This window comes from Cyphomyrmex costatus, unplaced genomic scaffold, assembly GCF_001594065.2.
Source record: "Cyphomyrmex costatus isolate MS0001 unplaced genomic scaffold, Ccosl1.0 scaffold8, whole genome shotgun sequence".
Classification (NCBI taxonomy): domain Eukaryota; kingdom Metazoa; phylum Arthropoda; class Insecta; order Hymenoptera; family Formicidae; genus Cyphomyrmex; species Cyphomyrmex costatus.
Window position 1 is genome coordinate 1,208,740 of NW_017280375.1, and position 10,368 is coordinate 1,219,107.

A 10,368-nucleotide genomic window follows, 5' to 3' on the forward strand; every position below is an offset into this window, starting at 1 on the left:
TATATATATATATATATATATATATATATATAATCACAGGGTTCTTTTAAAGTTTATTTATGAAGAAAATCGAGTACGGATCAGAGTTTATCGCTAATGAAATTTGATAAAGTCGACATTTTATTGCTTAACAGAACATATAAACAAACAAGTAGATAGTAATTACTCTAGTATTTTAAGTAACGATAAATTTATTTAATGTTTTGCTATTCAAGTTGAATATCGATAAATTTGCAAAAAAATGTTGATAGCCGAATTATAAATTTATACGTAAAAATTAAATACGTCACAATGCCCTTAGCACAGTCATCGTATTGAATGCTGAAATAAAACTGAAATGCTAAACGGGAAAGAATATAAATATACAACGACGTAAATCGTGATCAGTACATTCGAGGATTTTTTTCTTCGACATGTGTCATGTCTATTTCGTTGACATATTTTCGATATTCTCCCAGCAAACACAAAATATAACTGCAATATTGTTGCGATATTGTGAGAAATATTTTTCTGATTTTAATTCGTTTAACACTTTGATTGTCATATCACTCATATTTGGGTCATGCGTAAAATTTGAAACAATTCCAAAAACCGATATCTTCTTCTTGATTCCCAAATTCCAAACGAATTCAGTAAAATTTTCCTATATTAGGAGGCGAATGAGAGTGCCACGTTGTTGTTGGTACGTCAATTAATATAAACTCTAAAAAGAGTCGAAACGTACTCTCTGTAATTTTTAATAAAGGATTTAATATATCCTAGTATATATATTAATTGACGTACCAACAACAACGTGGCACTCTCATTCGCCTCCTAATATAGGAAAATTTTACTGGATTCGTTTCAAATTTAAAAGTTTCCATTATTAAAGATTAATCAAGCAGAACAAAAAATTATGATGACCTCAGAAAAACTCCGAAATGATATTATTAAATCATTTTTGATTAACGTAATTTATTTTAAAGTAATTTTGACGTTATCATCATTCTACTTATGTAGGCTGATTTTATTTAATAATCCAAGAATAAATATTTAAAATATTAAAAAAAGAATATATATCGAGACATTAAAAAAGCAATAAAATATTAAAGTGATACACTAGACTTATTAAATTTAACAATGCAGAAATTAGCTTGACAATCAAAGTATTAATAAAAAACAAAAAAAAAAGATTTTTTCTTTTCTTCTTCTTTTTCTTTTTCTTCTGTTATTTGCTTCATTGGCTCCGATAATGATCTAGAGAACAACAGAAAAAATGTACTTAAATGCCTTAAATTCATCACATCCTAAAGCCAATTGTAAGACGTTAACAGATGGTATATATTGTGGTTTTCATGACATCACTTTCTGTCCACGTGTCCAGATATGCGAGCGACATGACGCATTGATGCACGTGCACATTATTGGCCACTATTGGCTGCTTATAGCAAACAACGAACTCAGAATCGAGCAAAGGTCGGTGATCGTTACGAATACATTCACCCTGCATCCATTCGAGTTTAGCAGGAAGTACATTAACCTTCATATTTATTTTCATCTTTTAATCTTTCCTCGTAGATTACGAGCGGAAATGAAAAATCCTAATAAGAATGTGCAAAAAAGAACACTTTACAAACAAAAGATGTAAATAAGATAGATGAACTATATTAACACAAGAAAAAAGTTTACCAACCATAATAAAATATTTTGACGGCAAAACTTATGATGAAATTATTTTTAAATACTTAATTAAATATATTTAATGATAAGAGAAAGAAATATCAATCATAAGTTAATTTTAATTAAACAATTTTAATATAAAAAGACATTAAATTTCTATAAATGACAAATTATAAATTTATTAAGATGAGTACTTATAAATATTATTATACAAAATATTACGCGTTTGATTTGATTTCAAAAAATATATCACAATTTTTATTACTGATTCTAAACGAAAAAACTACGTACAAACTATAGAGGAAAATTTTTAGATGAAAATAATTAATAATATAGCAAAAAGTTACACACACACACACACACACACACACACACACACACACACACACACACACACACACACACACACACACACACAATAATGTTTTCTTTATAAACTGTAAGTCTCAAAAAATCACATATGTACATACGTACTTTCCCATACATATATTGAAGTGTTGTAAATATTACACTGTATTATTATATTATAATTTTTTAATATTATCGTATTATAACATTTTTCAAAACTAGTAAAATTACACTTGTCAGGTTGTTAATTGTGCTCAAGCTTTTCGATTAGTTGCAATCATCTCGCAATTACGATAAAAAAAGGTCGACACTCGTCAAGCATATAACTCATCAACTGAATGATTAAGATGACTATGTATGCGTTGCATAAAAGTGACCTCTTGTTTGCACGTGACCAAAGAGCTGCTGTGCAAGTTTTCTCTTGTCTGTCAATTATATATACATAATAGGTATATAAGATACGTCGTGTAAAAAACCTTAGGAGAAACTTTTAATAGAAAAAGTAGCACATACCCAAGCAACAAACCGACGTCTTATGGACGTCCAAATCAAATCCTGCAAATGTCTATCGTAGGTACAATGTACCGCTCAAAAATATTTAATAGACGTTGTTAATAGTCTAATCTTGAATAACACATATAATTCGAAAATTATTCATCTTTTCTGATCACATACTCGCTACAAAAATTATTTGCAACAAATGCAAAATATTTTTATCAAATATGCAAATACGTTTTCTATAAATGTCAAACAAATTTGACGATTAAATTTTGTAATTTTTTTTGCATTTATAATAAATTTTATCTCTCTGTGCGTCATCTGCACTAAACTCTAATATTGATATCAGACTGTTAAAACACCAGTCAAAAAATTAATCGCTGCTTCGGAATAATATCCTATTACAGAAAGTTTAATTTTAAATATATTAACAATTAATTTGAAAAGTATAAATTTGATAAAGTTTATATATGAAATTAAGTGAGATATAAATCGTAAAATAATAAGAAGTATAAATTAGAAGTTTGAATATGTTTCTTAAATTTATTCTTTTGTAAAAAGTTACGCGCTTTTGGCGGCACACTTAATGTTCAAAATTTACATTAATTAATTTAAATTGTTAAAATTAAGTCAATGCTGCATTCTAGATTTTATATTATCACTTTCTTGAGTGTTTTTTTCATTATTAAGATAACAATATGAGAATAAACAGATAATGACAGAAAAAGGAAGTAGGGGTAGTAATGCATCGCGATAATTGTAGAATCAAGCTATCTGCTAAAAACAATTTTTACGACTCTCGGAATTGCGCGCGCGCGTGTACTTTATCTATATAAATCACAGATAATGTATCTTCGAGAATAGTAATATTTCAAACCGGAGCATTCGATCAACGAATGAATTACGCAATCACCGGAGAAGATATTGCACAAAAAGGCATTCAGCCTTGCCAAGGCGAAAGTTGAAAGTCGAAAATTTTCCGCTCGATCGATCGTCCCAGGTTCGATCACTTCTCCATTCTCGACGTGACTTTTATTTATGGTATCAGACCCCGATTACACACGTATACGACAAGCATAAGGGTTAGAATTTAAAAAAACGCTTTGTATTCATCCGTTTATAAAAATATTTAAACAATATTGAATCACCTCATAGAAAGAAAGTAAAAAATTTCGATATTTGTCCAATATCAGAGATAAATATCTGTTTTATTTTAAGATAAAAAAATTGGAACAGTGAAAATTTTATGTTGAAAAAAATATCAAAAATTAGATCGTTAGATTTATGGAAATCGATTCGAACTGTCAAAGTTCTGAGGTCAAATAGATTATACTGAAATAGCAAATATATTCTCTAGAATTGCTACTTATTTATAAAAACAAACTGAGAATATTTAAACAGTCACTTTATTAAAAGAAAATAATAATTTCCATACCCAAATAGATTATATGAATTAATAATATATATTAGATTCAATTGTCGCTTACTCATAAAAACATTTCTGAAAAGTTTAAGCAATTACTTTATTTAAAAAATAATAAAAATTCCTATGCCGTCCAGATACCGGAGAAAAATATCTGTGTTAATTTGCAATAGAAAAATTTCATTGGAAGAGTGGAAAATTTATGCTGGAGAAAATATCACGGATCAGTTATTTTATTTCGACATAATATATGGAAATCTCCATTCGAACTGTCAAAGATAACATTACTATCACAAATAAGACCAGAGATTCTTATTTCTTCTCTGTTTTTTTTTTATGTTTATATCAATTGTTTATCTATTATTCGGTTAAGAACCAGGGAAAAAAATCTCGCTCATACCACCACGTCGCCGCTCCTTGGATGCAGCGCGGTGCGGAGCGGCACGGCGGCGGCGCAGTACGACGGCACGCATGCCTCGCGTGCTCCGCGCGTGAAACCCCTATATGTAGGCGCACCTATCTTTTTCACAGTACCACTACAATTAAAGCCTTTCTTTTACGCGTGCTTTGTATTGTATCATGAATGCGGCACGCGCGTCATACCGCCGCGCCGTCACAGTCGCCGTCATAGCCGCCATCGAGGACGCGCGGCGCGACGCACGCCACGCGGTCGTGTTTCCACGGCGCCGCGCCGCACCGCGTCGCCGCACGTCACTTTCCAAGAAATATATGCGTCACGAAACACCCTGACAAAATGCTTTAGCTTTAGCGAAATGCAAAGCAATTTTATTTGCAATGTAAAGTCGATGCGGAATTCGTTCAAATTCGATCGAGCTATTAAAATTGCATGCAGAGTCTAATACAGATTTATATAAAAAAATATAATAAAAAATTAGTAGGACTAATACAGTTAAATGTATCAATACGTGACCTTATTTTTTTTTAACGATATTTTTTATCTGGAACGATACGGAATGTGACGTTCAAAAATATCCATAAATCAATGACTCTAATGCCCCAGACAGCACGTAACGGTCATTGAACGTCCTTGGACACTATACGTTAAATACTATAATAACTATGTTACAGTAATTGCATATGTTTATCTTATAACATTATATACATATATATATCATATATACAATATTTCTTGAGCAGCACACACAATATTTATAAAATATTTACAAAACATTTGTATAAATATTTATAAGATTTATTTCATACATATATTTTGTAAATATTTTTATGGTCTTAGATTGCACAGATTATAAATATTTCTTATAATTATTAATAATATTATTAATTAATTTGCACACACACACACAAATTGTAGTTTTTAATGTGGCGAACAAAAGATGTCATAAATACAAAAAAAATGCATAATCTGCTTAATAATCACTGAATTTGAATGGATTTTTATCTTTGGGAGCACCTTTAAAATTCATTGTTTACGAAATTTTAAAATACGAAATATCTGTATTTTAAAAGAGCATATCGTAAATAAATATATTACAAATATCTACGTAACGCTCTAGGAATATGCAATAAAGTATGGAACGAAGGCTCAGAGACTCGTTCAGAAAATGCATCAAAATAGGAAGAGATTATTTCGAAAAATTTTTGTAAAATAAAATGTTCTGTCTTGTGTTTATTTCGAATAAAGTATTATATAAAATATTTAATTACCATCTAATCAAAGCATGGAAAATTCTACAAATCGTTTTTTAGTTACATGGTTAAATTTACACCTCATCTTTTTTTTTAATTCTTACTGCTTCTTTATTATACAAAAGATGATTACGATTCGAGATGTATACCTATTTAATTATTTATTTATTTCAATATTCTTGCTTTTATTACAGTACCACTATGTCGCGCAGTATGCTAAAAGATTCACCAAATGCAGCGTTAGACAAAACTCTATTGCAAAAGTATTTTGATCTGCCCCAACCGGAAAATGCGATCCAAGCGAAATACATCTGGATCGACGGTACTGGTGAAGGATTACGTAGCAAGACCAGAACTCTAAACTTTGTACCGAAACATCCGTCCGGTAAGTGCACAACACGTATATTAATAATCTGATAGATTATCTAATTTTGTCTATGATGTATTCGAATTGATATTATTTTAAATATTTATCTATTTTGTAGCGTTTTTATTACAATTTTCTTTTAAAATAATTTAGATGTATCAGAGATTTTGAATATTTAATATCTTGATATTTCTAATTTTAACAAATACTTTTAATAACGAAAGATAATTATGTCGAATAGAACAAATATGACAATGTGAAGGGCAATTGAAACATATGTCACGTACGCTATTTCAAACGTTTCAATTATATATATTTAATTTTTTCATGTATTAATTTTTAATTAATTTCTGCCACAATTCTCGAATTGCCCTTCACATTGTCATATTGTTGTTTTGACATCGAGAGCTTTGTATTATTATTATTTAGGTCGAATAGGATAGCCCCCTCTCACCTTGATCTTGACATTATTCGATACATATATTTACCGATTGTTTTGCAATTGAATGATTTTTCATAAATTCTACTGAAATATTGGTATACCTGGTGTGGCCACCCACACAACCAACACACAGTTCTCCAAGAGATATCCTAAGGACGTCCAAGGATATTCCTTGGAGAATTGTGTAAATAGGATTCCATCATTCACTCATTAATAACGAGTTACTGATCGTTCTGTTATTAATACGCTCGCGAATCATGAGCGTCATTTTATGATGTGTCACAAAGAAATAATTTTGTAGAAGTCTAATATATCCTGTAATAAAACAATAAAAAATATAGCGTCACTTGATACTGTAATCTTTATTATGGAAATTAATAATCGCTTAACCGATAATATGAGATTACTGAGCTGTCAGAATAAAGCGATAAAAATTTTAATTTAATATGCGCGTTGCTAATGAAGTATTAGTATATAGTAAAAATATAAATGCTCATCCACCTCGCATTACATATCGCCATTACGAAATATTTTTTCATATAACAATATTTTTTTCAGTTTGTAGCATAATATTCGTTGTTAATAATTTATTTAGATTAATAATTTATGTTCTATTAAATAGTTGTGGAAAATAGTAACTGAAGAAACTCGAATCGCAATTTCACTATAATAATACGAAAGAATTGAGTTCCAGTAATTCCAGTAAACACGAGCCGCTTAATTAACTCATTGCTATTTTTAAACGAAATATTAACTACTCGATTATATATCTTTTCTAGATCTACCAACGTGGACTTACGATGGCAGTTCGACGTACCAGGCCGACGGTGCCAACAGTGATATATTCCTCTACCCGGTGGCGATTTATAACGATCCTTTTCGTCGCGGTAATAACAAGCTCGTACTGTGCGATACCTACTACAGCGACAAGACGCCAACGAAATCGAACAAGCGATGCCGCGCAAACCAGGCGATGGAGTCTATCAAGGATCAAGAGCCCTGGTTCGGTATCGAACAAGAGTATACTCTTTTGGACTTCGATGGTAGGCCACTCGGCTGGCCTAAGAATGGCTTCCCAGGCCCACAGGGTCCTTATTACTGTGGCGTCGGCGCCGACAAAGTCATCGGTCGCGAAATCGTCGAGGCCCATTACAGGGCCTGCCTGTACGCTGGCGTGAAGCTCGCGGGAACCAACGCCGAGGTGATGCCTTCGCAATGGGAGTTCCAGGTGAGTAATCAAATCGTTGTAATAAAAGATAGAGAATACGTACATAATACATTCTTAATTCGAGAACAATCTTTTTTTGATAACAATTAGACAGACGATAAGGGAATTCTTTTTTTTTAAGATTAAGATGTTGTCTAATCAGATAATTAACTTCGATTATAGATTTAGCTCTAATTGATATTTAACCCTGATTGATATTTGCTCCGAAATTTCCTTAACTGATATTCATGGATTCCAGTGTTCGTTTGAATTAAAATGTAACTTTATTTAAATTTAATGTAATTGAAAACGACTTTTTTGCATTTTGAATATTAAAATCTGAAGAATAAGATATACCTACTTAAAAGTAGGAAAAATTCAATCAAGATCATAACGCAATATTTAATTTAATAACTGTACTTTTTATCGAAAACTTAATTTATAATGTAAACTTTATGTAACTCGGGACTTTAATTTAATTTATAATGTTCTCTTGCGGGAAGAAAATATCTCTTTACAAAGAGTTATCTATTATCGTGTTTTTTTACTATATGGATTCAGGTAGGACCGTGCACGGGCATCAACGCCGGAGATGATCTATGGATCGCCCGATTCATTCTGCATCGCGTCGCCGAAGAATACGGTGTAATCGTCAGCCTGGACCCGAAGCCAGTGGACGGCTCGTGGAACGGCGCCGGTGCCCACACCAACTTTTCGACGAAGGCGATGCGCGGCGATAACGGTATCGCTGAAATCGAAAAAGCGATTGACAAGCTCAGCAAGCAACATCTCAGGCATATCCAAGCGTATGATCCGCGCGGAGGGAAGGACAACGAGCGTAGGCTGACCGGCAAATGCGAGACCAGTAATATTCATGACTTCAGTGCTGGGGTGGCCAACCGAAACGTCAGCATCCGCATTCCCCGTGGTGTTGCCGAGGAGAAGAAGGGCTATCTGGAAGACAGGAGGCCTAGCAGCAATTGCGATCCCTACTCCGTCTGCGACGCCCTGGTCCGCACCTGCGTGCTAAACGAATAATAAAGTCGTGGTGAAGATACATCGGAGCGATATACGCACACATCCGAAAATACACTCTGGAGCGTACAATTACTTGTAGAACTTGGAAATTCTATCGGTTTTTCTATTTCAGAATTGGTGATTATTATCGAATTTATCTACCAGAAAAGTAACAAAGTTTGAAAATTCAAAATCTTAAGTGTCATTCGAAACATTTAACTGCAAGTTCTACAAAAGCAACATTCGCTATTAGTGATAAGGCAAGGCCTTGCCGAAAGAGAATCGACGTTTGAGGATTATAGTGTAATCAGAATTAGATCGGTTCTCTTTCATTGTTATTATAGATATGATATTATTGTTTATAAAGAAAATATAGTTATAGAAAATCATTGATTTGCGATCAAATTTTTGAATTGTCAATGCAGCTCGCCGGTCGTATTCATAGTCATATATATATATATAAATATTAGATATAATTGTAATTGTAAGACGAGCTTGTAGTTATAAGGCAAGGCATATATGTTACTGTTCAAGTTATCCCTTCCTAAAGCTCGTCGCTTTATATATTTTATAATGCCATTTTAAAAAACAATATCAAAACAAATAAGAAAAATGAAAAAGTTTATAGATACGTGTCGTTTGACAATATATCACTCTTCGTACATTCCTTATAGAAACTTAATACTAGAAGATTGTGATTAATTATTTATTGTAAATATTAAAAGCACTATTGTTATTTTTAATATTCAAAATAAATAATTTCTAATATACTCTTTCTGTAAGGATTTCTGTAAGGAATGTATCGAGCTTTTTAGTGCGCATGAAAGTGTTGAATAATAATGCAGTAAATAAAAGGAACAAAAAAGTCAACTTTTTTAGGAGGAAAATTTAATTATAATTTTTTAATTTATAATATCCAATTTTTTAAAGCTTAAGTGTCATTACCGTTTAGTCTTTATTATTTGTTGACGCTATTATTGACAAGCTTGTTTTTAAATAAATTCGAATAGAGATTTTAAATACTATCGCGAAATATATATAGTATACAAGTTATATGTACAGTTGCCTCTTAAATTATATATATTATATACATATTATGCAGAAATGATAAGTAACGATAAGAAAATTAACGGCATTACAAGTAATGTTATCTACTTACATTTCTGATATTATGTGTATAATATTATAAGTTATTCAATTAAAATGCTCACAACAAACTGTCATTAAAATATCTTATACGGTATAAATCAGGTTGGGTAGTGCTAAGTTAAAAAATTAAAAGTTAGATTAAAAAGTTAATTAATTTTAACTTAACGTAGTTATATTTCAGATTCTTAACTTTTTAACTTAATTTAGTTACAGTTTATCGGTAAATATTAACTTTTTATTTGACTTTTTTGAAGTTAACCCTCAGACAATGCTAGAGAATGATGAATATATAATATAATTTAGTAATTTTGTCCTTTATATTATACAATCGTTAGTTGTAAATAAAAACCAGCGATTTTCTTTAATGAATATGCTGTGAGAAAGGAAAAATGCAATATAAAACGATCAAATTTTTTCTTTTTTTATTATTTGTTTGGATCAAATTTAACTTTTAACTTTTTAATTACTTTTTTGTATTAACTTAATTTCTAATTCAATTAATTTTATTATGGTTTAATTTATATTTTAATTAAGTTAAATTTTCAAGATTGTGTTAATTAACTTTTTTTTAACTTAACTTAGTTAAAAAA

The 10,368-nt window shown here is 30.9% G+C and overlaps 1 protein-coding gene across 3 annotated transcripts in view; it reads left to right on the forward strand.

Moving 5' to 3' along the window:
• Positions 1-8,709, forward strand: part of Gs2 (glutamine synthetase 2) — a 34,868-nt gene extending 26,159 nt beyond the window's left edge. For all 3 annotated transcript variants that reach the window (XM_018549186.1, XM_018549187.1, XM_018549185.1), the window contains exons 2-4: positions 5,791-5,981; positions 7,185-7,633; positions 8,174-8,709. In XM_018549186.1, the coding sequence (XP_018404688.1) occupies positions 5,798-5,981; positions 7,185-7,633; positions 8,174-8,650 (1,110 nt within the window). In that variant the 5' untranslated portion in view covers positions 5,791-5,797 and the 3' untranslated portion in view covers positions 8,651-8,709. The remainder of the gene's footprint in view (positions 1-5,790; positions 5,982-7,184; positions 7,634-8,173) is intronic.
• Positions 8,710-10,368: the final 1,659 nt, after the last annotated feature.